This window comes from Alligator mississippiensis, chromosome 14, assembly GCF_030867095.1.
Source record: "Alligator mississippiensis isolate rAllMis1 chromosome 14, rAllMis1, whole genome shotgun sequence".
In the NCBI taxonomy this organism is placed as follows: domain Eukaryota; kingdom Metazoa; phylum Chordata; order Crocodylia; family Alligatoridae; genus Alligator; species Alligator mississippiensis.
In genome coordinates this window covers 34,912,127-34,939,524 of record NC_081837.1, presented here as the reverse complement: position 1 = coordinate 34,939,524, position 27,398 = coordinate 34,912,127, and the positions used below count along the sequence as shown (strand labels likewise).

Below are 27,398 nucleotides of genomic sequence, written 5' to 3'. Positions count from 1 at the left end.
AACTACCTGCTGCAAGAGGAGGCCAAACCTCACTGTGCTCTGGTGTGCCTGTCATCTATGCAGGAAGAGACAGGTTGCAGCCAGGTCTCTGCCTCTTGTCCATTAATCTCAAAGCACTTTACAAGGTCAATTAGCCATGCTTCTTTCAGAGCTGGGGGGAAACTGAGGCATGGAGGGGTAAAACAGCAGATTTAATGCTACATGGTAAATCAGCAGCAGAGCCTGGAATAAGCTCTGAGTCTAGAGCCAGTCATAATAATAAAGACACCTTGCTCTCGCAGGGGACTTTCCTCCCATAGATTTCAAGGCATTTTACAAAAGAGATGGCCATCATTATCCTCACTTTACAGATGGGGAAAGCACAGGGCAGAAGTAACTGGCTCTGATGACCCAACACACCCTGTTCTGGAACAGGGAGGAGAACCCAAGAGTTCGGATGCACAATCCCCTCGACGAACCACTCAAATCAGCAGGCCTGCATTAGTTTTGTGCACTGAGAAATAATTCAGCATAAAGGGGGTGAGTTAGCTGCCTCGGGTGATGAAAATAGTGTGGCCTCGGCAGCATGGAGCTCAGCAGAGACTAGCTGCCTGAGTATTTACCCAGGATCCTGAATGAATCTCTGCTGTTCTGCTGTGAGTAACCTGTTAGCAGCACCCTGACCAGCTAGGTAAAAGCTAGTTCAGATATGTGTATGTGTACTGTATATATATATATATACACATATATGTATACACACACACACACACACACACACACACATATATATATATATATATATATATATATATATATATATATACACATACACATCTGCTCATGTATGTATGTGAGCTACAGTCACCCCTTGACTCCAATGTAGATATACCCTGAATGGCCTTCCAGATGCGGGCACTTGAAGCAGTGCAGGGGGGGATGTGGCCCATCGATTTGAACAGGCTTCACATGGAGCGAGATGCTGTGCTGGGCGAGTAAGAGTTACAGCAGGGGTGGGCAAAATGTGGCCTGGGGGCCGGATGCAGCCTGCCAGGCCATTCTATCCAACCCGCGGGGCCCCTAAAAAAATTTAGAAAATTAATATTAATCTGCCCTGGGCTGTCATGTGGCCCTCGATGGCTTGCCAAAACTCAGTAAGCGGCCCTCTGCCCAAGATAATTGCCTGCCCCTGAGTTGCAGGGAAGCATGCGAGGAAGCCCTTGTGGCTCATCTGCATCTTTCAGGAGCTGAAGCCTCTATAAGCACAAGCAACAGCACCAACCTAATAACCCTGAATATGATTTATTTAGCCACCCACCGAAAGGTTTCTGAAAAGGATAGAGTGTGTGTGTGTGTGTGTGTTCCTGTTCATGTCCATGCTCGGGAGACCTAACAAGTCATGGCAATTCATCACGCATGAGTTTTTCATGCGAACCTGTTGGGGGGTTTCTTTAACACACCTCATTCCAAGCCTTCACATATGTATTATTAGCAGAACAACAAGCAGCAAGGGTCTCAGTTCGGATCTACACCTGTACAGCTTCAGGTCTGCTTAGCACTGCAGCTATTCAAAGCCACGTTGCGTAGGGAGCGTGAAATGATCACACCTCTTAGGTGACAGTTATGCTGGCAACTTCCCCGGCAGCTACGTAAAGCTATGTCAGCAGGAAGGATGTAATGCAATAAAGCACCTAAGCCCAGCTCTATAGATTCTGGATCTGATTCACCATCACCACATAACTCGCGTCATCAACGCCAGCAAACGTAAAACATGACCTTGCAGCATTTTACGCCCACCTTACAGCAGTGTCACTGAGTGATGACACAGTATGTAGGATAACAGAGGATTGGCATGGGGGAGAGACTCAGAAGGCACATCCCTCATCTCATCTTTTTCTGCTGAGGGATCTCAGAGTCCAGTCATTTCTGAGCTACTTCTGGCTGGCTGAGGGCTTAGATGGCTTGCCCTGCAAACAGCACACATGTGCTACTCCCTTCTGGAGCAGCCATGAATCTGCGCATGGCGTGGAAACTGCTCTTAGCTTGGACATGCTTGTGTTGGTGCTGCCCACTGCCAGCCTGCTGTGCTTGGAAAGGTCTTCATGGACTGGATTTCTCTGGGTGCACACTTCCAGCCACAGGAGCACTGGTGTTTGGGCTGAAAGTCAGGCTGGGCTGCGCACTGGATATGATCGCCTACATGCCAGCTGTGGATATTGTGCAAATGATGCACAATGTGCTGGTGCAGGATGTGGATTTAGTGCCCTCCAGTGGGGAATACAGGAAGGGCCACAGCCACGTCCCTTCTGTACTGTGCCTATTCCTCTGTCACACAGCTAATTAAAAAGTAGACAGTAACAAATAGCTGCCATGTCCTGGGGAGACGACTTACATGGGATCTAAAGGGGAGTTGGGTGGGGATGTAAAGGTGGCACTGGCAGCTTGGACAACGGCGGTTGCTTTTCCAGGGCCAAGCAAGTGTTCAGAGCCACTGCTGCAGAGGAAAGCAAAGCACTCATGTGTTATTCCCTGGTGCAAAGCAGTGACCAGGAGAAAGAAAACTTCCTGTTGTCTAACACAGTCCCCTGCCCCCCCTCCCCCCATTGCAGTACAGCAGCTTATCCTAGGATGCAGAACAAGGACTCAAGGAAGTGAGGAGTCACGGCTCTGATTCAGCTGTGAATCAAGGCCACAGCCTGGGCGGCAACCTGGGTGCAGTTTGATGGCCCTGCATAGGCACCAACTTTGGGTTTTGCCGGTGGACGCTTGCAGCCATAGCAAAACAAAATGGTAATTCACTTTAAACTCGGCGCGTTCCTGTGCTGAGCCCAGAAGAGGCAACGCAGCATTACTTCAACCCGGCTCTGCAACATCGATGAAGACTGGGCACTTTAGTGGCGCTTTTTGTATCTAATAGCTGATTGAATTGGCTTTAGCTACAAGTGTCAAAACGCCCTGCTGAAGCGCTCAGTCTTTACTGATGCTGCAGAGCCGGGTTGAAGTAACATGCTACCTCTTTCGGTAAAGCGTGGGGGGCTGGGGTCCTTTTTAACATCGGCAAGCAGGAAATGGCTGTGGCTCTTGGGTGCTGAGCACCCACTCATATTTTTCAGTGGGTGCTTTTGCCCCAGAGCACCCACGGAGTCGGCGCCTACACAGGCTTCGCCCCTGGATGAAGGCAGCCAGGCCGCGCGGAGCTTTTGGGCTCCTCTTCCTCAGAGCGGGGTCAGCTGCTCCCCGCCCCCAGCTCCCCAACCCTGGCACCCCCAGCCCTGGAGGGGAGGCGCAGCTCTCTGGACTCAGTACACCTCTCAGTGCACCCCTCACTGGATTCACTGCACCCCTCACTGGTCTGCCTCAATGCACCCTCATTCGACTCCATGCACGTCCGCTGGACTCCATTTCCCACGCTCCAGCCTCAGTTCCAGCAGCACGGCTGGCAAATCCCGCCCTCTACACCTTTCGCGTTACGGGGAATCTTGAGGCTCCGCAGCACCCGTCCGGCAGCTCCAGCGCTTATCACGTGACGGGCGGCAGCTGAGCGGGGCGGAAGTGACCGAGCCTGTGGCGCCATGGAGGGGGCCCTGGAGCAGCACCTGGAGGACACGTGCGTGCGGGGCCGGGGCCGGGGCCGGGGGCGAGGCGGGTCGGGGCCGGGCGAGTGACCGAGCTGTGGCTTTGCCCCGCAGGATGAAGAACCCGTCCGTCGTGGGCGTGCTGTGCACGGACTCGCAAGGGCTGAACCTGGGCTGTGAGTACCCCCCCCCCCCCGTTTCCATAAGGCGCCTGGCTCGTGCCAGGGGGCAGATGCTTGCCCTGCCCGCCAGCCCCGTGCTGGGCAGGGAAACCCCGCCCCAGACCCAGCACCAGCCCCGCGGGCTCGCTCCGTTTGGCATCCTGCTTCTAGCCCGAGCACCTGCATCTCCCAGGAGATCTGACCCTACTAAAGCACAAGTATCTTCAGACCCAACTCAGGTGGGGGAGGGGGAGCGTGGGCGCGTTGGCCAGCACTTCTTTAAGCAGCTCTCAGATCATTTTGGGTGTCCTTGAGATGTTGCGGAAGACGGCCGAGTTCGGGAAGACATTCGGCTGAAGTACAAAGCAGGTGTGATTGGCGATTGCTGTCGAGACACTTGTTTTGGTGAACTTGGATACAGATCTCTCTCGTGCCCTGCAGGTCGCGGGACGCTTTCTGATGAACACGCAGGGGTGATCTCAGTTCTGGCTCAGCAGGCAGCCAAGTTAACTTCAGACCCCACTGATATCCCTGTGGTGTGTCTGGAATCGGATCATGGGTGAGTGTCTGGGTGTCCATCCTTGTTGCTGTTTTTTTTTTATTTTTCCTCCTTGGTTTGCTCGAACGCTTCTGGGACTGGGATCTTAGAACTGCCTCCTTCATCTCCAGGTGGCTTTTAAGTTTTGTGTGTCGCCGCTTGGAAGGAGGTACAGGGCGAGAGGCACCTCCTGCAGGGCCTGCGCCAAGGGAACATCGAGAGACTGTTCCTGTCCTTTCTCTTGAGTTTATCCAGGGATTGTTTGTTAGGAATTGGGGGGGGGGGGGGGGGTCTCAAATGAGCATCTTCTGAGACTGCGAGAGACCCATGTGTCCTTACAATCACTGGATGCTCATTTGAGATGCACCCCCCATTCCTGTTTCTAACTGTACTGCTGGCTTTTTGGAAGTGGTTAGAATGACCAGCTAGTGTCACTTTTGCATTGTATTTATGACTACCGAAGCAATGCTATGGTGCTTATGTTCCTGTTTATAATCAATTTTTACAAAGGAAGTTAGGTAGACAGACTTGCCTTCACAGCCCACCTAAACACTCCAAGGTACTTCCAAACTTTGAATTGCAAGGAGACTCTTGGAAATGTTATGTATCCTACAATGATGTAATTAGTAAAGATGGCAAGCCAAGTATTTCTTTCATTAGATCTTATGTGTAATCTTGCCTCTGACACGCCACGGCATATGCTAAACCTAAAGGCATTTCTAGCACTGGTTTTGAGATGAGCTACTAGTCTTGGAAAATTCTAACTGTTTAAATATTTGCTGTTTCAGGAACATCATGATCAAGAAGCACGATGGCATCACTGTAGCAGTGCACAAACTGGCATCTTGACCTTTCACCAGTCTGCTTGGTTGTTTCGACACCCTTGCAACAACTTCTGCTTGTTGGACTCCTACCTCCCTCTGTAATATAGCATGTGCTTGTAAAACTACACGTGGGCCAACTATTAAATGCTTGGTAACTTTCCTGTGTGTTTAGACTGCTACTGTATATCGGTCAGCATCTTTAATTTCCAGCACATTACAGGACATGTACTGTCAAGTGTAAAATGAGGTTTCACTTATTTTGCTTCTGTAATGAAAAGGTATAGTATGTGGCCTTACATCATTTATTCATTTATCCAATGAGTGAGAACACATGCAGTGAGTTCAACACTTCAGTTGGTAGGTGAAGTGGAAGTACACCACTATCTAACACTTTAGAGAAAGACAGAAGCTTAGGAGTCACTATTCCTTCCTTTCAGGGAAGGTTACTTCCTGCTTATTAGCAGTCCCTCAACTTTTTGGGAAGATAAGTTCTGTTTTCTGTACCTTAGGGGGTGGCGGGGAAATCAAACTCATTCAGGCTGCCTTTTGACACCAAAGTCAAAAAAGCACATGCCCCATTCTTCAAGTCCCTTTACAGGAAACCTTTAATCTTGTCTAGTTAAAGGCAGACAGCTTTGTTGTATTGGAAACATCTTGGATTAAAGTTTAACTTTAGTTAAGGTTTCTAGCTGTTGCATTACTGTGTTTGGACTGGAAACAGACCTGTCAAACATAACTGATTGCATGTGAAGGTGCACTCAGGTTCTAGTCCTCAACCCTATGTTGAAAACTTCAGGAGAAGAGTTGTTGTAAAAAGCTTTTCCTTTGCTGTTCAAATGTAGATAGAAGCTTATCTTGTGTACAGTGAAAGCATATTGAAAGTTGGACATGAGATCATATTTGACCTGAAAGTGACTCAATAAAAAGCTGGAAGTACAAGCCTCAATGCTTCATCTTTTAAAATCAGTATTAGAAAGGATTATTTAATTCATCTTCACTACTGCCTACTCAGTATTGGGGGAACAAGACAACTAACATCACCTTGAATAAATGTTATACCCCTGCCTCCCTCAACTTTTATCAAAAAGATAATTGCAACTATTAGAGTCAGGACTAATAGTTATAATGATTCTTAAAGAGAACTAACCTAAAAAGCATCTCTGGTACTTTATTTCAGAAGTTTATATTAAATTTGGTGCATGCAATATAGTGTTAACTGTGACTAAATGGAACTGCTGCCTTCTCTATCTAGCTCTGAGCATCATGCCCTTCCCAACTTCTGAGTAGAAATGAAAGCCACTCTCTCAGTTTTCAAAGTATTTTATTAATTTATAGTCACCAGGGGCCAGATCTGCATGGACTGAATCCATAAGAAACCTGCACTTTGCCCCTTTGAAACCTGAAAGATTACAGGTTCCACACGTTTTCACCGGTATATTCCCAAATGTCTACGTGACTGCTATGTATGTACTTTTCACTGCTATGAACCCTTGGGCCAAAGATTTTATTAAGGCACTTTGACAAGCATTAACTGAAACTTCCCAGGTAGGGAGTTAATATTACTAGTGTTTTGGATTGTATCCAAGTTTATCAAAGGGGAAGAGACTTGATGCTGCAGCCCAAAACAAAACTGAATATCAGGCTGCCTTTCACCTCCAATCCTATTCTCTAGACAATAGGTTATAGTGTCTACATGGTTGCCAGTGAATCAATTAAGTCCGAGACAGGGTCAGAGTCACCTTAGCCTAACAGCACAACAATTGCTAACGTTTGTATTAAAATTTGGTTTCCTATATCAGACCAGTAAACAAATCAGAGCTGTTAGGTACCAGTGAGGTTTCAAAGACTTAACACTAATCTTGACAACACTATTGGTGAAGACTTTTCTTTCTTAAACTATAAAAGAACAAAGTTACAGAAGTGTCAGTCCATTTTATCAATGGGAGATAAAGTGTGGACGTATAATGCGGTTCTTTTTTATTGGCCACTGTGCCAAGAAGAATAAAGAATGTCATAGGACCAGAGACAGACGATCAAAAGGAAGTTTGTAACTCATGAGGAGTGCTGGTTGTAGCCATGTTGATCTAAGAACACAGGCAGACAAAGTTATTTGGGCCGATGCAATATCTTTTATTAGACAAACTAAATAGTTGGAAAAATTGTTCTTTGCAAGCTTTCGACCACAAACGCTCTTCTTCAGGCATAGGGAGAGTTTGCTGGTACGCGCCTGCTCTCCTGGGTAGATAGAAGCCAATATGCAAAATGCAGGTCTGTGAAAATGCAAATGCATTTTGCACGTTGGCTTCTATTCTACTCAGGGAAACGTGTGCGCACACACACCAACAAACTCTCCTTATGCCTGAAGAAGGGCGTTTGGGTAAATGTGATATCTTTTGTTAAACCAACTAAATAGTTGGAAAAATTGTTCTTCAAGCTTTCGGGCACAAAGAACCCTGTCTGCCTATGCAACTCATGAGGTCACTCCTAAAATGGCTTGTACATTTTGCTTCAAACAATGGATAAGATGCATAGCTGTATTCTCACTATCAATTCCCTCATGCTACAGTAGCCCTACCATTTTTACAGCAATTATCTTAGTGCTTTTCAAAGCATACTTATTGTTTTCCTTTAAGCTTGCTCTTAAATTGAACACCACCCCTTTCTCCAGCTGTTTCTTATCTGAGTAAGAGTTGTGGTATATGCATGATGTAAATTTTAACAAGAGCAGTACAGCTGAGCTTGCTTAGCAAATCCCTGACTGGATAGACTCTACGGCTGGGACTTCCAATGAAAACAGAAGGCTGGGCACACAATCTATGCACAGAGGGATGACTAGATGCCTGGAGGAATAAGGCAGGCTATGCACAACAGAGACTGGGCAAGTCTTCTACAATGAGGGCCTTCTACATTTGTTCTTTGATTTCTACTCTTCTAAGCCGGAATTACTGAGCCTCTTCCACTAGAAGCCTCTATAGCTGCACAGCCCTACAAATCACTGTACAAAAATCTCATGGCACTTCCCTCAGAGTGACATGAAATCAGCTGCAATACATTGTAGGGTTGCAGGCGAAGGCAGGTCCATCTCCACTGTTAATTAATGACTGCCATGCCAGTTCATGGTGCTCCCATCCACTGTTTGCAGCATCGGTCTACTCCATCCTCAGACACTTCAGGCCAAATCTTATTCCATCTATTAAATGCCTAAGTATGAACCTATTCCACCCTGCCCAAGTCACTGATAAAAAAAAAGTTAATATGCCCATCTTTGTTAACACGCCATTGCTTTAAAACTAAATTTAAAAAAGCAGTGAGCAGGAGCATGATCCACACACCTTTGCATTAATTATTTTTCAGGGACTTAAGCAGAGTAGAATAGGATCAGACTTGGCCATGTAATGGGTGGAATAAGATCCAGCTCTGAAGCTGTTGTTTTCAAGGCAACTGAAAATGCTCAATGAAAAGAATGCAGCAGGTTAATACACAATTAGCTACTCCTGCTGTAAAATGCTAGCAGAGACAGTGCTCTTCTAGTTTTGAGCACACTAACTAGACAAGATCAGTGCTATACCACCACTCCAGCTGATTTTACCTTGCTATTTCACAGTAAAATTGGCTACCAAATAGTAACAGAAATTTTACTGAGACTCCCCCTCTGCCTGAAGAAGGATGTTTGTACTCGAAAACTAGCAAAGAACAATTTTTCTAACTATTTAATTGGTCTAATAAAAGATGTAACATTTACCCAAAGAACCTCGTCTGCCCAAAAAATGCTGGACAGCTACGCATTCACTCTTCTTCATATTGAAAGCTGACTTCAACCCACTGATGCCATCCACTAGTGAGTGTAGTGATTAACAAGCAAGACCTCGTACCCAGTCCCAAACCATTCCTTGCAGTTTTCACCAGCGTTTCTAAGTATTTAAAACTTCCTCCAATCAGGACATGCTTTTAGCAAAAAAAAAAAAAAAACCCACCAAAAAACACTAGTTCCCAGGGAAGGGGTGGGCCTGAAAGAACTGAAAGTAGCCAAGGAATCAAATTACTGCCCAAGGGGCGGGGTAACGGTTAAGTCTAAAAGGTCCCAGTGCTTCAGGCATCTTGAACTTTTTTGCTAGCTCTGCCTCGCAGCTCCTTCTGGAAGAATGAGCCCTGTATTCATTACAGCAGCTAGAGACAAATTACAGAACAGACTCAAAAAGGAGCTAACCCAGGATTCTAAGCCCAACAACAAATGAGATTTTTTTCTTTGTGAACCACTTAGTTTTGCAGGATTTTACATCATGAATCATCCAGACGGTAAGAGAAAAGCTTCAGGTTATAACACATGCACTATTTCAGCTCCTAGTCTTACTGCTTCCCTCAGATCCAAGGGGAGAGGGAGAAAGAGGTTTATAGAAGCACTGAGATGGGCAGAGCTATAATTAGTGAAACAGGCTCTCTGTACCTGGTAGAAGCTGAATGCATATTTGTATATATGCACAACATATGACAGACTTTAAAATGCAAGTAGACATCTTTGTTGAATGGTTGGCTGTGGCAGGAGACAGAAGACCCAAATTCCAGTGCCAGATCTGCTACAGAGCCCGTGCTCTGTGCAAGTTTCAACCCCTCTTCCTAAACAAACAACAATGATTTCCGGTGCCAGAAAAATTCTTGAGATCCAGGACACAATACTGTTTCTCAAGTTAACTGTGGTGGAGACTGGTGAAGAAGGCAGCAGGGTTAGATCGTGTTTTTGTAGTAGATCAAAGTGAACCCTGAGTGTTTAAACTAGGAAGCCTGTTCAATAAGGTGAGGGGTGATTATTTCCTCAAATTCTCATTTACAGGAGAAAGGAAAGGAACAGGGATAGAAAGGCAGCCAACATCAACATGGAAGAAAAAGGAGTACCGAGCCACAGAACCCCCGGATGGAGGGTGGGGATGGATGATAGTGCTTCATTTCTTTCTGGTAAGCAGAGGGACCATACGGAGTTACATCCTCATGGCAGGAAATGCTTTCAGAGGCTGTGGATGTTTTCACCCAGAGCTCCTTAGACACATATACATACACTAAGGCAGCCTGCGATATGCATAGGGTTGATTTAATCAAAATTCATGGCAGAAATTAAACAATGAAAAGGAAGGGAGGGACTTCTACTTCGATGAGTCTGGCCAACTGGTATGCAATGATACAGGTAGAGACTGTGCCCAGAACAGGGAAATGGGTAACTAGTTCTGAGCGGATTAATCTCTGCCCTCTATTAAGCAGCAGTTGGATTTAGTGGTTTTTGCCACTAATCTACAGAAATACACACTTGAGCAGCAAAGATTGTAGTTTGCCTAGTACTGCTAGACTGCTTGAAGACTCTTTTAACGGCTGTCTTGCCATAAGGGGGCATAAGTTATAGCAGCCACAGATCTCACCTGTAATCTGTAATAGGAGTAATTTGCAAAACTCCACGAAAATCTACCTGCAGTTTGAACATCAACATCCCAAGGAGTACATATATGCTTATCACTGCTACAGCACACTCAGCCCAAAACACACGAACTGTGGATAGCAACCATCCATCTTGGATTTCCAAACCCATTCTTCAGATCAGTGATTTTCAAGCTCCAAATCACCTTCCTCATTGAGAATCGCTGAGCTAGAATCTAAATTCAGAAAGGGTATGGAGTGGGACCTTGAGGCTAAGAACCCCTGATCTATCTGGTACCAGGGTAAGAGCAGTGAGGGCAGGACCTTGGCGTGCTGTTCCCTGCTCTTTCCGTTATCTGTCCCCTTCTTGCACCTGGTCTGTACCCGAGGGGACAAGCGCATCCCTTCTGCAGAGGCTGCTCCTTTGAGGTCTCACATGTTGGCAAGAGCCATTTGCACTTGCAGTCCCACCTGCCAGCTCTGGGAGTGTGGGAAGAGAGGAGGGGATGAGCCAGGCTGTAGAGCACAACCAACTCCAACCCCACATCCACCTGCCCACTAGGCCTGTGCGAGTAAGTAGCTATTTGATCTGGCTGCTTTGGATGGCAGGGATCTTATCTGGAGCTCCGGACCGGTTTCTCGCTTTGATCCGCCTGAAATGGCTCCGAAACTTCAGTCGCCTCGGAGATCCGGCCATAGGACAGAATGGGGAAATCAATGAAATATCTATAACTTTTTTTGTCTGATTTGGATGGGGTGGTAGCCTCTGCTGGGAGCATGCAGCCTGCCAAGTTTCAAAAAGATCACTGCAGGGGTTTGGGGGGAACTGCACCCCAATTTCTTGAAAGCAAAACTCATGTCATATGTATGTTACTCTACAGTGGGATCAAAACTGCAGAGATGGTGGCCCCTGCTGAGGCCACAAAGCCTGCCAAGTTTCAAGGTGGTAGGTGCAGGGGTTTCTAGGAAACTGCACTTCAAACTGCTGACAAGCAAAACTCATGACATAGGTGACACTGTGTGTGTTAAGGCATGGGGGGGGGTGAAAACTGCAGGGGTGGTGGCCCCTGCTCAGGCCGCAAAGCTCACCAAGTTTCAAGGAGATAAGTACAGGGGTTTGGGGGGGAAACTGCAGCTTAAGCTGCGGACAAGCAAAACTCGTGACATGGGTGACACTGTGTGTGTTAAGGCACAGCAGGGTGACAGCTGCAGGCCTGCCAGCTGTCAAGGAGATCGGTGCAGGGCTTCTGCAGCCCCGCACCTCTGGCTGCTGACAGGCAAAACTCATAACATGGGTGCTTGTGTAACTGTGTCTGTCTTAGGGCACGGGGTGGGGGAGAGAGGAATTACTGCAGGCCTGGCTGCTAAGCTTCTGTGTTACCAGTTACCAATCAATCATGATTCACCCAGGGACCAGCTCAATACACATGACCTAGCTACTAGTAGCTACTAGATAATGAGTTAATTAACAATGATTCACACCTACAAAACCACAGACTAAGGAGAGGAAAGAATCAATACAGACAATCAACTGGCCCAAGACAGAGAGAGTCAGTTGCACAAGCACCCATGTCATGAGTTTTGCCTGTCAGCAGCTAGGGGTGCAGGGCCTCAGAGCCCCCCTGCCCTGATCTCGACAGCTGGCAGGCTTCATGGCCGCAGCAAGGGCCACCACCCCTGCAGTTTTCAGCCCGCTGCGCCTTACCACACACAGGGTCATCCATGTCATGAGTTTTGCCTGTCAGCAGCTTGAGGTGCAGTCCCCCCCAAACCCCTGAACCGATCTCCTTGCAACTTGGTGAGCTTTGTGGCCTGAGCAGGGGCCACCACCCCTGCAGTTTTCACCCCCCCCCGTGCCTTAACACACACAGTGTCACCTAAGTCATGAGTTTTGCTTGTCAGCAGTTTGAAGTGCAGTTTCCTAGAAACCCCTGCACCCATCACCTTGAAACTTGGCAGGCTTCATGGCCTCAGGAAGAGCCATCATCCCTGTAGTTTTGACCCCACTGTGGCTTAACACGTACACGTGACATGAGTTTTGCTTTCAAGAATTTGGGGTGCAGTTCCCCCCAAACCCCTGCACCAATCTTCTTGAAACTTGGCAGGCTTCATGCTCTCAGCAGAGGCTACCACCCCTATACGTTTCATTCAAATCAGACAAAAAACCCAAGTTACAGATATTTCATTGATTCCCCATTATGCCCTATGGCCGGATCTCCGAAGCTTTTCTGAACCGCTTCAGAAAGCCTAAAGAAGCCAGTGCTTTGATCCGGACATGCTGCTTTGGACGCCAAAGCATCTGAAGCTTCTCCAGATCCAAAGCACGGTCCTAAGCCTTGCACAGCCCTACTATCCACAACACAGAGAGCTGCGGGGAGCATGTGGGGTACAGCAGCCCCCAAAGCACTTTAGGAGACATAGGATGCCAGACTGGGGGCAGGGGAGGAGTGCTTACCTCCTCCCATAGGGGCTGGGTGCCACAGCACTGTGAAAGGGATCTCATGGCACCCTGGCATGCCACAGCACCCCAGCTAAGAATCATTGCTCTAGATAGTAAGTTACAAGACCACTTTTTTTCTGTTCAGTCAGCCACTAGAAAAGCAATTCTGGGAAGTTAAGGCACTGTTGCCCTAACAGCACAACAGCTTCTAACCATGGAGAACCAGGAGTTTATCACCACTAAAACACTAACCTGTTTTGCTAGTCTGTTAATTACTAGTGAGGTTTCAGAGAATTAGCAGTGCTATCCGTGACAAGAACATCTTTTTGTTTTAAACAAAAACTAGTCCTAGAAACGCCAGATCCACTTTATCAAAAGGGGCTGAAATGTAACTAACCCTCAAGGCACAAAGCTATTCAGCTCTTGGTTGGAAAAGCGCCCAGATGTGTGTCAGTGCCCCTTTAGAATTTGATGAATCTGAAATTCCAGATGCACGTGTTAGACACCTCACCACTGAATACATCACACACTAGCCCTCTGTGCTAAATATTCCCGTCTGACACTAAACATTACCCAATGGCTCAGAAGACCTGTCCTATCCCCATACTGTACCTACTTATTTAATAGCCAAGGGGTGTACATGTGGGGAGAAAGTGGGAATTCTCCCCTACCCCCACCCTTGTCTTGACCTCTTTTCCTGCCACATGAAGGTTTCACAGTACTGAGGAACAGAAACAAGACACATGGCCAGGAATCTGTTTTGTATAACGAGTAACACCTCACTTCAATCTGCTTTGAATTTAGGTAAACGTGTTTGTGATGGGAATGCTAAAGACTTTTGGAATTTTCTTTGTGGTTTTCCAAGAAGAAATTGGAGGCTCTTCAGAGAAGATCAGCTGGATTGGCTCCATCATGTCCTCTCTCCGCTTCCTAGGAGGTCAGCAGGAATCTGTAAGGTTAACAACCTACCAGGAAACAGCTCAAGGGCCTTTCAATTTTAAGGGCCCATTTTTTAATATTCACTGGCTAACAGGAAAGAAGATTAGTTCACTTAGATTAGCGAAGACTGCAAACTACAGCAGTCTGTGATTGAACACTTGGTGGCATGCTGTGTCCCAGGATGAAATGGGGATGGATTCTGAGTGGCTCTTCAGGCATGGAGTTGTTCGCTCAAGTGAGAGGCTCGTGCCAATATATACTATTAATGCTCATCTGTGGAAGAGCAGACTTCAGTCTCTACACCTGTGAAACCAAACCCTTATTTGATCATGGGCAGGCTCTTGTCTACACTAATACCTCTGTCACTACCACTGCTCTGGAAATTTAAGGACAAGACAGTTTGCACAACTAGTCTCTGGGTCACTATCTCTTTGGAAAGGATCTGTCATAGTAGATCTGATGCATTTCAGGGTATTCTCTTTTTTTAATGCTTCAAAACAAAACAATCATTTCCACCACTAGATAGTCCACTATAACAGTTGAGCGATGCCATCCACAGGGAAAACTGGTTAAGGAAAGCCTTCAATCTGAATGCTTGATAGTTGATTACCATTTTCCTTCTCCATGTTAATTCTTAGAGCAGAGTGCAAGCTCTCTTTGCAGGTCTGACAAGTGCATAATCAAAAAATAATAATCCTATCCTAGATACTATTTTGCCTGGTGCTGGCCTATATACCTTCCTACCCTCCAAAATATTTAAGCTGCGCTCTTCAGTTCTAACCTAGTCTTGAGTTTTCTCAAGTACAACTGACTAGGCAAACTCTGACCCCTCCTGGTCACTGAGTATAATAACCCCTTCTCTCATCCCATCACACTTCTCTTGAGATGAAATAATCAGTTCTCTCACTCTCAAACTGGATGCTGGTTTTTGCAGTTCTGTCTATTGACTGATCAAATCAAATCAATCAGATTTGTCCAAATTCTCCAGGGCAACAACAGAAATTATTAGCAACTAATAGCAACATGACTGTATTAATTCCCTCTTTCTTCTACCCACAGAGCCTACCAAATAACATATAACTCATTGAGGGAGTGAAATGCTTTATTATGCAGCCTTAATAACTAGGTTACTTATCAACATTCTTAGCCTTGAATAGCAGCTCTTTTAGTATCCATAACATTATATCAGATCTGTTTTGTTATAGTAACTTCCCCTCCTTTCCCTTCCAGGCCCACTGGCTAGTGTAACTGCAGAGAAGCTGGGAGAGCGATTAACTTCTGTCATTGGGGCAGGCCTAATTGGGAGTGGCTGCCTGATCAGCACACTGGCGACTAGCATCTCTTTCCTCTGTGTGTCTATGGGGCTTCTGCTGGGTGAGTCTAGGTTTCTACTGCTCAAGGTAGTTCAAAAAAGGCATCTGGAATAATTTTCATGAGTTTATACTGAAACCAACTAACTGTCAATCCATGTAGCCACCCAATGTCTTTGTTTATATTACAGAATCACCCAAAGGCCCCAGGCAAGATTAAGGATCCATTCTGGCCCATACCTTGCAAACATATAATGTTTATAGTCCTTTCCCTGAAAGCTTTACACTCCAGGAATGCCAAATGCCAGCTAACTTGTCAGAACAAGTAAATACATTTCAGGTTTATTTATTATTTTTAAACGATAATGTGCTGTACATCCTGGCCTTTTTAATTGTTTCAATGTAAAGAACAAGCAACCTACAAGAAGCCCGTTTCTAAATGCCCTGGATGAAATCCTGATCCCATTGAACTCAATGGCAGTAAATTGGAGCCATGATTTCACCCCACTCATCTTGAGGAAACAAGTACGTTGCAGTTTGCATGGGTTTCCAGAGACCACTACTTTCAAGTCACGATCCCAATTCTAGAAAGAATTACTAAAAGTGGACCCAGTTTGGCCATTGCCTTGTATGCCACATTTGTTCTCCAAAACAAAGGAACTATCCTCTTCATATAATCCATTCAGTTGGGCTAATTCATTGAGAAAAAGATCCTAAAAACCAGATGATGTATTTTTACCTGTGTATTTATCATATCATGATATATATAAATATGTATTTATTTTTCTGGGGCTGAAAGGGTGAAGTCGTTTTCTTATTTTATGCCACAGAACCATAGAAAGTAAGGCTGGAAAAGACCTCCAAAGGTCATCTAGTCCAAGCCCTGCCTGAGGCAGGATCAGCCCTATCCAAACCATCCTATACCCCTGACCTGCTACAGGTAAAGCAGGGGGACCACAGAAGCCCACATCCTGCTCACGTAAAAGGTTGTTAATATATACTCAAGAGATCCCAGGTAGAAGGCCACATTCCCTGCTACCAAGGAAGGCAAACACACCCACATTTCATACCAATCTGACCTAAAATTCCTTCCTGACCCCAAATATGGCATCAGTCAGATCCGCAGCAGACCCTTTAGCCAGGAGCCTCTGGCTTTAACATCCAGAGCATTGGCACACCCCAGTCAAAGCCTCCAGCCAACACACAACATCTCCAAGGAAGACTTTAAAAAGGGCAGCAGGGGGCGGGAAAAGGGAGAAGAATCCCCTCCCCCAGCATAGCCCAAAAGCATGGGAAATACCTATAGCAGAACATAGGCATAGCTACACCTAGATCATCCATGACTTGTGGCTGTCAAACCTCTTCTTGAACACCTCCAGGGAAGTGTCCACAAAACTTCCCTAGGCATAATTCTATTATCTCACTGTTTTAACAGTAAAGAAGTTTTTCCTGATATCCAATATAAACCCACTTTGCTGCAACTTCAACAGCAGCAGAAAAAGTCTACTCTGCACTTTCAGTCCCACAAAAATAACTCTTTGGGCACCGATATTTTGTTTCTGCTTTTATTTCAGGGCTGGGTTTTGCTTGCTTGTATCAAACTGCCGCTGTCATGACTGCCAGATACTTTAAGAAGCGACTAGCTCTATCCGTTGCAATTGCTCGGTCAGGAATGGGATTGACATTTGTACTGGCACCTTTCACTCAACTTCTGATAGACATATATGGGTGGCAAGGTGAGTAGGGCTTCACTTCTCTCAACACATTCATCTCACCACTATTTAATTAGCATTGCATACCCTCCTCCCTACCCAAATAATCTTTAAGGCAGAATTGTGCTTTTCTGCCTCTTCCTGGTTAGAGAGAAGCCAAGCTCCTCACCCCTTTTGACGACACAATCAGAAATGCCAACCGGTCCTCTCCTGGATTGTTACCTCTTCACCAAAAGATTCACTCTCCAAACTGTTAATCAATCATTAAAAGTTAAATTGGCATTTAAAACTAAGCACCCCAAATTCTTAAACAGCAACTAAAAAAAAATCTTCCTCTTCTACCTGTTAAACTTTCTGTTTCATGTGATAACATCATTTTACTTGCCAACAAAGTTGCCAGATGAGATAAGAACCACATTTCTATCAGAACAAGCAGGAGAAACTTTTACAAATATAGTATGCATTACAGGTAATATATAAGTTTATCTATATATGAAATACAGATGCATCTTCCCTTCCCGTTTAGTGGGACAGTAGCACTGAACAGCATTCTTTATTTATTGGTTTCCTACCTGAAATGTGCATCTATTTGAAATTAGAATATTCTGAATCAAAAAGAAAATCATTTCAGCTATGGAGGCAACAGAAGCAAAAGGACTCCTATAAAAGAAAGATCTTTCTCTGACCTAATCATTTAGTGTATTCAGCATGACAAATACCACCATCCACTTCTGAAAATGTTTCCTAATATTAATGATCATGGTACACATTTCAATGACATTCATGAAACTTATCCTCCCCTTCCTCAGGTACATTACTGATATTTGGAGGCATCATGTTAAACCTTGTGCCTTCAAGTATGTTGCTTCGCCCTATTAACCTCAAATATTCCCAAGACTCTCCTTGTAAAAATAAAGGAAATGGATCACTAACACACGACAAACGTTCAGCAGCTGTCACTGACCACTGTGCTGAAAATAGCAGCAAAGAAACGGAGTTGAAGGGCGGACTGGGGCAAGACTACATTGTTACAAGCAAGTGCCAGTCAACTGGAACTGCAGGATGTGTAGTTACAGTAAACTCCACTGGTTTGGAAGGGCCTGAGAAAGAACCCCCCAGCAGCAACTCTTCAGATCCAGCCGAAAAGACTGAGAGCAGCTGTAATAACCTCCACTGGGCAAAGGAAAAGCACAAGACCCAGTGTGCTCCTTCCAAGCAACTTCTTCTCCATCTCTCCCTGCTGAAAGATCCTTTCTTCTGCATTTTCACCTGGTCTTTTCTGTTCAGCCAGCTGGCCTACTTCATTCCCACCTTCCACCTAGCAGCAAGAGCCAGAACGCTGGGCATAGACAACATGAGTGCCTCCTACCTCATTTCAGTGGCTGGTAAGCTAGAGTCTATTTTAAAAGAATGTCAAATGTCTATTACCTTCAAGAGACTTCCCCCCCCCCCCCCGCTCCCACTATTTAGCCAAAGCTTGATTTTTTTATTTTTTTTTTTAAATCAAGTACCAAAGCTCCTTATTCAAGTCTCCTCAACCCTTTATGTGTATAAACCTTTAGGTTTGTATACTACAATTAGAATTCCCCTACTGTCTCCGCTAAGATTTCGGTTTTCTATTAAGGCAACTTTTATTAATATGGGATTAATAAATAAAAAACAAAAAACAAAAATCAATCAGTCAACCAAGCAACTGGTTAGCTTTGTGGAGACAAAGCACCTGTAACTTTTACTGCAGGCTAAGCACTGTACACTCTCCATCTCCATTTGAACTCACCTAGTCTGTTATGGCTTGGTAAAATTATAATGTTAAGAAGTTCTTGCTGTAATCACCGTGAAAACCTGATCTTTTTGGCAGTGAATACAATACTTCTAACGGGCAAGGATTCCACCCTGGAAAAACAGCCTGCATCTTAACTCCATCTCGTTATTAAATCAGTTTCTTTAAGGGGGAAAACAAAAAAGGCCTTACCATAGGGAGGAATTTCATGTATCATGGGACTTTTCTCCACTTGAGGAAAAAGTTCTGTTATTCTCTCTCACTACAATTTTAACTCGACTTACTTAAGCACACACTTTTTAAAGGCTTATGGCATTACCTTGTCACTACTAAGCCCTCACAGTCACTATTATTGGTCATTCAATTATTCTCGCATGAGTTTCCACCATGAACTGCTTTATTTATATGGAACCATTTACTGCGAGGATTTCAGCAATGATGTATATAAGTCACGAGGTTTATCACAGTTCAGACTGCTTTTAAATATGGCTGTTTTGAACAATGCCTTCCACCTTACGAAAACCAAAACACACACACCAAACTATGGCTGTGGGGTGTGTAAACACAATGTTTCAGATGGTACAAGTCGCATCACATTAAGAAATGGCTCATTCTTGCTCATTATAAAGGATTTTATTATACAAGGAAATTTTACCTGAAATGAAGTCAGCATCCTTGGACTGTTAGAGGATATTTGGGCTAGGTAGGCATTTACTCCTAAATAAAGAACACAGTAATTAATTTGCAAATGATATCTTGTATCAAGAATGTTGGTAGGAACGCATGTAGTAAGTTGCTTGTGTTCATCCTGCATTTTCTAACCACTGGGATATAGGCAGTAGTCATTGGCATTTCTCTGGACTCCAGACTAGAATATAAAAAGTAACAGTTCAATAAAAGCAAGTTAGCTATCCTGGGTTTATGCCTTTTATTTGAATGCTTCTTCATGAAAGAAGAAACTAGGCAGGGGAGGGGGAAAAGGGGGAATAAAAAAAATGCCAAGTCTATACAGTATCCCCCACTTCACTGGAACACAGAGTCTCATTCATTTATTGTGAGAGTCTCACCCCAAAGATGAATTTTGAACAGCTCATCTCTAATCCATTAGGAATTTTGGGTTACGTTTTCTTCTCAAGTTTTAGAACCATTTAAAACTATCTTTTCCCCATATCTGTTCAATCTGTGATTACACCCCTACTGCAGAATACAAAATCTGCTGCATTTCAGACAATCATCATGCATCATGGATGACAGATCTATTAATGGCTACTGAACAGAATGGTTAGACACGTTTGCTTCAGCATCTCTAAACCAATAGCGGTGGATATCAGGAAGGGTATTGAATAGAGGATAGGATCACTTTAGAAATATCTGATTCAATGCTCCATAGCATCCAACCCTGCTCCTGCCAAGAGACAGGATACTGGGCAAAATGAACGACTGGTCTGACCCAGTATAGCACTTATTTTTTTATCATGAAGTAGCACCCCCCTCCCAAGTTTATTTTAACAGTTTCTAAATGATTTAGCTATAGCTTTCAAGATTTTCTGTATTTCTCTAGGGATCACAGAGACAGTAAGCCAGCTGCTCTCAGGGTGGATTGCTGATCAGAACTGGACCAAGAAGTATCATTATCATATGACTTACCTCACCCTGTGTGGCATTACTAACCTGCTGTGCCCGCTGGCTACTTCTTTCCCATTACTTATGACCTATACAGTAGCTTTTTCCATTTTTGGCGGTGGATACCTGGGTCTGCTGCTCCCTGTGCTGGTAAGTAGAGAATCTCATTAAGATGATAAATATTTTGCACTTTCAAACAAAGATATGCAAAGACTCTGAATCTTATGGCTACATTTTAAATGACTGACTTCTCTGAGATGTCCTGAGGACACAGCTATCTTAACATCAAGACATCTGGAGAACATTAGCCTAAAACTATATTTGCTTTAGCATTCAAGCAAAGTCATTCACAGACCAGATATACTAAATTACTGGAACTCCCTTCACAACATAATGCCAGTCATCTAACGTAACCAATTGCTTTCTGTCTTTCTAGATGTGATTATTATAGCTTATTATCTATTGTACCCTCTCTAACAGAAACAAGGATGACTCCAGTAAATCCCATTCATTTATAATTACAGTGACCATACATCCCAGTTTGGCCAGGACAGTCCCAGATTTTGTAGGCCGCCCCAGCCGGTTGGTGAATATGGAAACAGAAGTCCTAAACTGGCACCACTCCACCTGTACTGCCCAGCCCAGCTGCCCCTGAACACTGGCTGGAGGTGGGGGGCTGGCTGGGCATCGCTCCTTTTGCCTGGTGCAGGGTTAGGCTGGGGCAAGGTAGGGTCGGATGAGAGTGCTGCTGTGAGCACAGGCTGCTCATGTGCACACACGCGTGAATGCAGCTTCCTAGGTGAACTTGTATTTTGGCACCTTTTGGTGCCCTCCTGAGTAGCAGCTGGGGCAGGGATCTGCTAGGGGGTGAGGGAGGGAGGAATCCCAGATCTATATCGTCACCCTATTTACAACCTAAGGCAACCCTGGCAAGTTTAAAGGCTGTGAATATGTAGTGCAGAATGCAGCATTATCACTTAATCAACTTCTACACTAGTTAAGGCACGCTAGTGTAACATTACACGGGCAAGATTTGCACCAATATACATCTGCACTACAGTTCAGCAAGGAACGGATTCAGAGTTTAATACATCTTCAAGTCTTTGAAGAGGGTAAATTTAAAACATATGTACAGCCCATAACCAACATCCTAATGTTTTCAGTAGTCACCTTACCAAATCAAAATCAAACAAAATCAAAGCTGAATTTGAAACCAGCATAGCAAACATCTTTCAGACTCTTTTCTGAGAGTAAATAGTAGCCCCCCCGCCCCAAGCACTTGGCACTCGAACAATGAACATTATATAAATAATCATTCTGGTTCCATGAACAGGTGGATCTTGTAGGGGTCCCCAGACTCCACAGTTACTTAGGATTTGCCTCATTCTTTGCTGGGATAGCAGCCATCGCTGGACCTCCTATAGCAGGTAATACGTGAGGAATATTTTCTCTTCATCCTCTTGATAGATCATATTCTTAGTTCCTCTGGGTGCACCTCAGTGCTGGAGTGAAGTCTAAGATCTAAACTGAAAGGTTCTCTTAATGACAGCTTTTTTTTAATCTGAAAGAAAAAACTAATTCCTTACAAAAAGCTGTAGCAGTTTCACAAATGAATAGGAAATTAATTAATAAAACTCAAACCATAATTATGCCCTGCTCATAGCTTCAGCTTAGCCTTTGTTACAGTTGAGCTTAATGCAAAAAAGATTTGAAAAAAGGGAGTGCAGTGAGCCTAATACTAGGAAGAGCAGTTATTTCTCAAAGAGCAGAGACTCTGAAGTGAAAGAGGTAGTTTAAGTGGTTACCTCCTATCTCGAGCAGAGTTAGAATTCATACTGCTAAATAAAAGTAATCACTTACCTGATTTAGGCGCAAGCATAAGAAATCAAAACTTGCTGTCCGCTCCACCATCCCCACTTCCAAAAAACAGAGGTGTGGGCCTTACTTTAATGCATTTTGGTTGATGTACCAATTAATTCAAGCTCAAGTGGTTCTTTGTTCTCACAGACTGAAAAATCTGCATTCTGCTTTGGATGCTTCTACCCAGGACAAAGCCTGTCCTCTCACTGAAGCTTTAATCTTACCTTCATACCTGAAAACATGATCAAACTCTTCTGCTATTCCCAAACTGCTGCAAAGTTGAACATCGGGGGATAAATGCTATCCTGTTACTGTATTAAGAATACAAGATAAAAAAGTGCCAACAGTTTCTTTTATGTGCTCCACTCCATTGATCAGCTCTTTCTTGCCTGGTTAAACACTTTGTTCTCAATCTGCCTTGTGTTTTACTAAGAGCACTACACTATAATGTTTTACTAGCATACTAATGTATGCCACATTGGTTAGCACTGTGAAAGTCATGCCCCTAACAGGCATAGCTGTACCAACAAAACCCCCTACTACATGTAACTTATATCAGCAAGTTCACTAGTATTACAAAGTATACTGTTCAAAGAAATGACTTAGTTATACTGGCTAAAGAACTCCTTTTGCCAATATCAGCTGCATAAAAAAAGCTATATTGGTATAATTATTCTAATAAGGCTTTTTGTAAAATTAAGAGAACGCTTAGCAATTTATATGCATATTTCTGTATTTCCTCCTTTTTAATGTACATCATACCTGACAATATTTACTGCACCTTTTAATTATTTGTAATCTCTCCCCTTTACAAGATTTTTTTTTTTTTAATCCTGAAGCCTCTACTAGTCAACATATTCACTTTTTTGACTTTGTATCTATAATCAGGCTTTTGCTTAAAGCTGGGGTCCAACGTGCATCAAGTGTGCCACAGGCAGCATGTGCAGCCACTTCTTTTGGCACTGAGCAGATCCTACAGGGAGCAGGGAGAACAAAACATAGGGAAAGGCTGGGAGAGCAGTGCAATGGATCAGGTAGGGGACGGGGACTGGTGTAGAACTTGCCGAGAGGGCAGGGCTTACCTTGTGACATACCAGAAAGTTTAGCCCTCGGTGGCTTAAAGCATTAGATTTACAGACCTGGCAATCAAAGGTCATGGACAGCTGTTAGATTTGTAGCACTATAAAAGTGCCACACAACTATGAAGCACTAAAAAGTGTAGCGCAATAGGCACAGATGTGCACAGCCCCCTGGCTGCAGCACTACAAAGTCACTGTGAAAGCAGTCAGTGGCATGTTCTCCAGCCAGGGAGTCATAGGGGGCTGCTGAGGCCTGTAGGTCTGCTCCCTCTCCACCGCAGGGGAAGGAGAGCCTGTCAGTGAGCCTGCCACCCCTCCAGCCCTGGGCTGTGGCAAGCAGCGCTGCAGCCACCATTCCCAGCAGGACTGCAGCTCTGCTTGACACAGGTGAGCCCAAGCCCAGGTTTGGTCCCGCAGTTACTGACAACCTGGTCCCAAAAGGGAAGGATCACAGGGCTACACAGAGTAACTGTCAACCACACCCCTTCCTCCCTTACAAGGGGAGGAGTGGAGCATTGCAGGATGCTGGGGGAGCAAAAGATGTCCTACAGAGCTACCGTGCACTGTACAAATATTGTGTGTAGCATTACAAGGGAGGTCCTGCTTCATCCAGGAATTTGTCATGCTTCCGTGTTTGCTGTGCTTTAGGGTGCATGAACACCTATTCCCTCCACTTCTGTAGTGCTACAAGAGCATACGTAGCCTTACAAATGTAATGTCTGTCCTTGGCCAAACTCTTGTCAAAATAAGTGGGATGGGAGAACCAGAAATAGGAGACAATGAAACCAGCAAGACTATTGAAGCAGCCTCATTTTTCCAACCCCTTCCATTACGCATGTCACTTTCTCCCAGATGGGAAAACAAGATGGGAAAGTCCATGCGATACCATTGTACCCTGGACACAAAATGCTCCAAAAGAAACTTTACAATATTCTCATTCAAATCCAGCTGCATAAGCCAGAAACTTGCACATGCTGGAAGTTAATCAATAAGTCAATGTTTGCAGAAGCATTTGCTCCTAGCAGAGCACTTTAAAAAGTTAACTAAAGAAAAAGAGTAAATTACTACTACTATTAGAGGTAGCTCCTGAAGTTTGTCCTTTGACTGGATTAGATGAACCACCCCTAACAAACTGAGTATTTCTAAACCTAAGGCAGACTTTAAATAAAAAGAAAAAAAAAAGTCCACCAGCTCAAACTATTCTCTATGTTACATGGTTTAGAGATGTTACGGTCCATAGTCCATACATTAAAAACACAACAACAACAAAATACCCATTGAAAATATATAACCAGGAAAAAAATGTTCCTTAGTAAGTCTGGCTCCTCCGTTATTGCTTTATGGTCAAGTCCTCTGTAACTGGCTAGACTTCCAGGGCTTCAAAGGTTTGAAGGCTCAGTGGCCAGTGGTGCCCACTTACCTGCTGATCCTGTAAAGAGACAGCTGCTGGATGCTGCTTTGATTTTCTGGAAAAGAAAGACAAACATTTAAGACAAAGAGAAAAAGCTTCACAGAAAAACTACAAACTAGATAGCAGCATTTTTTTCCATATCAGTTATAGCCAAAAGTAAGGAGACAGTTTGTAGAAAATGTTCTCTGAGCACTGTAACAGCATACAGGAAACCCTAGTTCCCTCAGTGGGGAAAAAGGAACTGAAAGACCAGTACTAACGCCTGTACTTTCAAATGCAGCATAGGCATGTCCTGAAAAAACTTCAAAATGTTTCCTTGTAGACCAAGGATTTACCAACATTATTTACAGGGACCCTGCTTTTCAGAATTTTGCACTGAAAAAAAAAAAAAAAAAAAATCCACCCTCCCTCCCCCCACAAATAAGAGAGCAGAGAGCCCATTAAGACATCTCTCCGATCCAAGTCTCTCAACATTATTTGCTTAAGAAACCTGATGTGAAAGCTGGTACAGGAAGTAAGTGCTATCTACTGGTACACTCTGAACACAGATGAAGGGAAAGTCAGATTATCAAGTATCTTAAATAGTCATACCTGCTTGTCTATCCATAACCCAAGCCATCTCAAATTTTTTGGACTTGAGGCCTCTAAAACTAGTGTGAATTGAGCAGTGCCCAATTTCAAACACTAACTTGTATACTACTGCTTGCTTCCGGGGGGGGGAGACTGTCCAGGCAGAAGCAAACCTGAGCTTGCGCTTATCTGCTTATCTTCTCACACTTCATGACAAAGCTCAATGACACCCTAAGGTTCTGTAGCATCCTGGCTGAGACTCACTAAGCTAGACTCTCTCCATCATGTAGTTGACAGAAACAGGAGCAGTTACGACACCACTGCTGCATATTTCTTCCCAACCTACCTATGGGCAGAAAGGTATGAGAGGAGACTGGGATTAAATCTACGGTACGGTCACCTACTCTGGCTATCTTCAAAAAACGTCTGGATGCTCACCTTGCTGGGGTCATCTGACCCCAGCAATCTTTCCTGCCCAAGCGCAGGGGGGCTAGACCTGATGATCTTAAGGGGTCCTTTCCAGCCCCTAACATTATGAATCCTGCAAGCACTTTTTGCATGCAAGCAGTCAGTTTGTTAATGAGACTATACACATGTGGTCGTAGAGTCTACCTGTGGGTTATCTTCCCTCTATTTTAAATAGCAAAGATATAATCGAATGTCTCCTATGTGTCTAGTGGACACAATTATCTCTCTCCATTTTCTGGCCAAAGGAAGCCTACAAAACTCATAAGTACTTAAGGGTCTGTTGTAAACATTCTGTAGTAAAAAGGTTTGTGGAAGAGAAGAGGAAAACTAAAGAGAATTTATGAAGGATTCCTTGGTAAGGTTCCATCTTTTCTTTTCCTTGTACGTTCCAAAATGAGGTCCTAGAAGGCTTTTCCTGGGTGAGAAGTCCAGCAGCTTTAATAACTGAATTGTTATATCTTCTCCAGGTTGGCTGTACGATTACACGCAGACATATGCCTGCTCCTTCCTCTTTGCTGGAACCTGTGCTCTCATTTCACCCATTTCCTTCTTCTTTGTGCCTCTGGCCCAGAAATGGAAGCTAAAAAAAGAAGATGGTTTGAGCATAATTACAGCTTAGCTGAAGAAGTTTTGCTGCAGTTGGGACGGGACAGTTTGGCTTGTGTACAATAAGAAAGTGAACATTAGGAGGCGTTCTTCACCAAGTAATAAAAAGACACCAAGATTAAAGAGAAGTGCTGTGTTTGAAGACAGAGACTCAATTTAACTTACTCTGCTTAAATGTTATTGCTTCATGCAACTAAAGTGGACTGAGTTAGTTTTAAGTTTTACTCAAAACATCCAGGTGAACATGCATTTCAGTCATTTTTTGGCTCCTAAAATATCCTGTTTGGTAGGAAGCCTAGTTGTCTTTTATTAACTTTACTGCTTCAGTTTTTTGCAAACATGTAATACATTTAAACATCATTAGTCAGAGCCTTCGTTTTAGAAAAATCATTTCCATTTCTTCAGCTCACATAACCAGTGATTTTAGCCTAAACAGTAAAAAACAGACTCACTTTCAGGATAAAGAACTGTGATCTTCAGAGGTGCTGTAACAGAACTTCTTGCTTATGAGGTGTATGCATCTGGAACAATGATCAAGAAAAAGCAGAGGAAGTACTAAAAAAAAAAAAAAAGATGAAGCAATTTCAAAGAAACTGAAACAAAATAACTGTTTTCAACAACAAAGGAACAGTACCATGGCTGCTAAAATACAACCTACTAATAGCTCCCAACTACAGGTCATGTTGCATCTATCATTGCATATAGAATCGTGTAACCAAAAGCACTGCTAATTAAAAATATACTAAGATAAAGTAAGCTGGTGTTTAGTCTTCCATTCATTCAGTGAGCTACAATTATATGATGTACTTTTTCATTAAGGAAGTCATGCAGCTCAAATGTGCGTTTGAAAAAAATTGGGAAAAGAAATAAAACTGTAAAAGAGATCACCCCTTCAAGTAAGGAGAACAAGGAAACCAAAACCAACTCTTTTTTTCTAGTTCAATAAGTCGGCGCTACCATATAAGTCAGAAAAGGGCAAGTACACCAGGTGAGATGGTTTTTTGTTTTTAGACGTATTATATTAGGGCTTTAAAAGCAAAGACTGAGGCCTCGATGTGCCACGCACTCTAAATACAAGAAAACCCTGCTCCAAAGTTTTTGCTGTCAACCTAGAACAATGAGCAGG

At 44.0% G+C, this 27,398-nt stretch overlaps 2 protein-coding genes across 6 annotated transcripts; both read left to right on the top strand.

Annotated features, from left to right (window-relative positions):
- Nucleotides 1-3,477: 3,477 nt before the first annotated feature.
- Nucleotides 3,478-5,233, top strand: LAMTOR5 (late endosomal/lysosomal adaptor, MAPK and MTOR activator 5). Its single transcript, XM_006266206.4, has 4 exons — nt 3,478-3,583; nt 3,666-3,727; nt 4,154-4,271; nt 5,039-5,233. The coding sequence occupies exons 1-4, from the start codon at nt 3,549-3,551 to the stop codon at nt 5,097-5,099; spliced, it is 276 nt and encodes a 91-aa protein (XP_006266268.1). The 5' UTR covers nt 3,478-3,548; the 3' UTR covers nt 5,100-5,233.
- Nucleotides 5,234-9,165: 3,932 nt separating this feature from the next.
- Nucleotides 9,166-27,028, top strand: SLC16A4 (solute carrier family 16 member 4). Of its 5 annotated transcripts, none has more exons than XM_019492504.2 (9): nt 9,166-9,370; nt 9,903-10,024; nt 13,719-13,851; nt 15,084-15,227; nt 16,738-16,899; nt 17,685-18,260; nt 20,217-20,428; nt 21,612-21,705; nt 26,134-27,028. In XM_019492504.2, exons 1-9 carry the CDS (start codon nt 9,355-9,357, stop codon nt 26,283-26,285), a joined length of 1,611 nt encoding a protein of 536 aa, XP_019348049.1. In that variant the 5' UTR covers nt 9,166-9,354; the 3' UTR covers nt 26,286-27,028. The 5 variants fall into 5 exon arrangements, with proteins under 5 accessions (XP_019348049.1, XP_019348051.1, XP_019348050.1 ...); XM_019492506.2 differs by lacking the exon at nt 26,134-27,028 and adding an exon at nt 22,286-22,550; XM_019492505.2 differs by lacking the exon at nt 9,903-10,024 and having other exon boundaries at nt 13,719-13,865.
- The last annotated feature ends 370 nt before the right edge of the window (nt 27,029-27,398 follow it).